Genomic DNA, 3,072 nt, shown 5'->3' on the forward strand with positions numbered 1-3,072 from the left:
TGTATGTCAAGTTCCATTTAATTTGTATGTAAAGTTCCATTTAATTTGTATGTCAAGGGGTTAATAAATATTCAACCCTGAAGTCAGTTAATGAGTAGAATGAATAGGAAATTAGATATTTACTACGGATTTCAATGAACTTATTTTGATAACCACGAGATAATGTAAAGACAGCCGGGAATTTTTCTAGGCGCCTCCACCGGCAGCCATCGAGTTCCTATTGAAGATACGAGAAGTGATATCCATTGCTAAGCACAAAATGGCCATGAAGAGATTCGTTCCCACCCTCGGCGGTTAGTATACAATCCAATCAACAATACTACACATTTCTACCTAAAATCAATACTTACCTCGCCTAATTTGATCTAAAAAATTCTTACGCTTCTAATTCTTGCCGTTAATATTTATCCCTTTGCTCAGGTATCACGGAAGAGGAATCGATTTGCGAGTCCGCCGGTAAGAATCATCAACAGCAATCGGGGAGTTCGGTCCAAGGGTCGAAGTCCCGAAAATCTCAAAGATGCACCGGGTGTCCCGGATGCACGGATTCTTTCCGGAACACCCCGTCGCTGCCGGATCAGCCGAGTCCCGGTGAGAGCAAAGTCCGCGCCTGGTTGGAGGACGTCAGAACGGCCCCTCAGCGACGATGGCGCGACGCCGAGGAAGCCAGAAGGACACTACAAGAAAACACCAGAACCTTTAACAGAAATCTGGAATATTTGAAAGCCTTGGCCAGACGTGAGTTAGACGTAGAAAAAATGAACCCGTGGAAGGACAAGCAAGTAGTGAAAGCGTTTGAAAACGTGGCGAGAAGTGAGATCATCGAAACCGACGATCGACATAGTGTTTCAAAACGGTCGACTAAATCTATGTTTGAGGAGACGAATTATTGTCTATCACGTAACGGGGATTCCTCTGTTCCTAACGGCGACGAGGCGATCAACGCGAAGGTGAGAAAAGCTATCGAGAACTCGTTCATTAAACAAATGGAAGAGAACGCCTCTTTACAAAAGAACGTAACAACGAATAAAGAGAAAAACGTGGTTCCTAAGAATGAGGATGAAAAAGTTAAGACGAATTGCAGTAATTCCATGAAACGGAAGAAGGAGCTACCAGATATGATAAACGAACTACCGAACACGAAGAACACAGCGAAACGTATAATGGACGCGGTGATTCGAGAGATGGTCGATGCCAAAGTGTTGGACTCGAGATCTGGTAACATCGCTGATTACGAAGTGGACAGTTTGGAGCGGTCCAAGTCTAGCAGGAAGTCATCGACCTCTCCAGAGTTCACCGATCAATCGAGCCCGGCTCTGTCCACGGCTCTGCCGATGGATGAGGAACTGACCATGCAGAATGCAGTGATCGACACGAAGACCGGACAGATGATGACCTCTAATAAATTGGACAAGGACGTGATCGAGAAGAATTATTACAACAGTCTTCCGGAACTGATCTCCCAGAAACCTGAGGGCTACTCGTTGGTCAGCGAGGTGTACGTGAACGATGGTTACGACAGTCCAGCTTGTAGCGACGATTCTGGACCGGATATTCGATACGAGCCGGAGAATCCAGGACACCTGACGATCAAAGTACAAGATTCGCCAGAGAATTACGTGAAACAGGACGAGTCTGAATACGAGCCGGACACGTTGGACAGGAAGCCGATGAAGCTGAGGATCAACGACGACGTGCATTACGAGAGAGACGTACCCGACGAGGTCTACGTGGACTCCCTCGAAAGACCTGCGCAGATTCTTTTAAAAAGTAAAGGCAGTTTCCGGGACCAAGATTCAACAAGAAACGCACCGAGCTTGCAACGTGGCTACGGTAGCCTGCGGGAGATCTACGAGGCGAGATTAAAATCGACTTCCAGGGATCTGTCGACCAGCACCAGGTCGTTGAACGCGCATTCGGAGTCTTCGATGTCGTGGAAGAAGTGTAAGTATCTGACACCGGAGACGAGGCAGTTGAAGAGGCAGAGGCAACCGAGTAATCGACCCGACGTGGTACCGCTGCCACCTACGGAGAACATCTACCAACATCCGAAGCCTCCGAGGCTTGTGAAGGACGGGAAGAAGGTGTCTTGTTTGTCAAAAAACGGCTGGGGCAGGAGTCCTGCCGGAGCGGGTGACCCTACGACCAGCAACGGTGCTCCTGTCCCTAAAGAAGACCCTGATGTAGGGACCAACGACTGTTCTTGCAAGAAACCTGCACCGAGATCTAGTGAGAGTAGAAATAACTCGAAGTCAAAATCGAACTCATCCGCCACGTGGAATTATCGTAGTCAGAAGGACAGCAGGAAGACTTCGGAGCAGGAGAGTTGCAGGAGTCACAGCGAATCTGAAATTTGCAAGAAGCATCCGGGTAAATCAGACAGGAACCAGTTTGGCTATCCACCGCGGAAAGTGGAGGACAGTGGATATTTAAGCAGCACTGATAGCAATGGTTCTCATAAACAGTTGTTGAAACACGAGGTGAGCAGCGTCTCGGAGACCGACGAGACCGAGTCTGTCTGCGACGGAGCCAGCGAGAGCGGTGCTGAGAGCGTCGGTACAGACAGCGTGTTCTTCGGCAATTTTCGTCGACTGTCAGACGTCTCTTTCTCGAAAAGTATGGACTCCGGAGTTGAGATCGCTGCGAGGGGCTGCACGTATTTCCAACCGTTCTGTCCTAATGGATTCTCGGAGAGGACCAACTTCAGCAACAGCGACAGCGAGACAGAGAGTTTCATCACGGTCCTACCGCCGTGCAGGGACAGGGATCAGGTCTAGCGGGTCAGGGGTCAGAAATTATCGTGTATAATCAGAGGTGGGAATTTACAACTGTGATGGTAATTTTAGAGCTTCTACGCGTTACTCTCTCATATAAGAAATAGGTACTGATAATATTACAGTATTAAATACGTTCGATTCCGATCGGAGTGAATGGAAATCAAAATCAAACTGCCATTGATTTAGATAAATATTTTGTATCATCCTACGACACAGGCGTATTTAGTATTGTTCACTAAAGCAATTAAGGCCAGTACGTACATGCATATTCATTTTATTTACGGCAATTGTACAT

The 3,072-nt window shown here is 47.5% G+C and overlaps 1 protein-coding gene across 1 annotated transcript in view; it reads left to right on the forward strand.

The window, feature by feature from the left end:
- Positions 1 to 3,063, forward strand: part of sha (shavenoid) — a gene marked incomplete at its 5' end in the record, with an annotated part of 11,237 nt that extends 8,174 nt beyond the window's left edge. The window contains 2 exons of the mRNA XM_026816148.1: positions 191 to 293; positions 421 to 3,063. Of these exons, the coding sequence (XP_026671949.1) occupies positions 191 to 293; positions 421 to 2,777 (2,460 nt within the window). The remainder of the gene's footprint in view (positions 1 to 190; positions 294 to 420) is intronic.
- Positions 3,064 to 3,072: the final 9 nt, after the last annotated feature.

The sequence above is a fragment of the Ceratina calcarata genome, unplaced genomic scaffold, assembly GCF_001652005.2.
Source record: "Ceratina calcarata isolate Rehan_Ccalc_2016 unplaced genomic scaffold, ASM165200v1 scaffold493, whole genome shotgun sequence".
Lineage (NCBI taxonomy): Eukaryota > Metazoa > Arthropoda > Insecta > Hymenoptera > Apidae > Ceratina > Ceratina calcarata.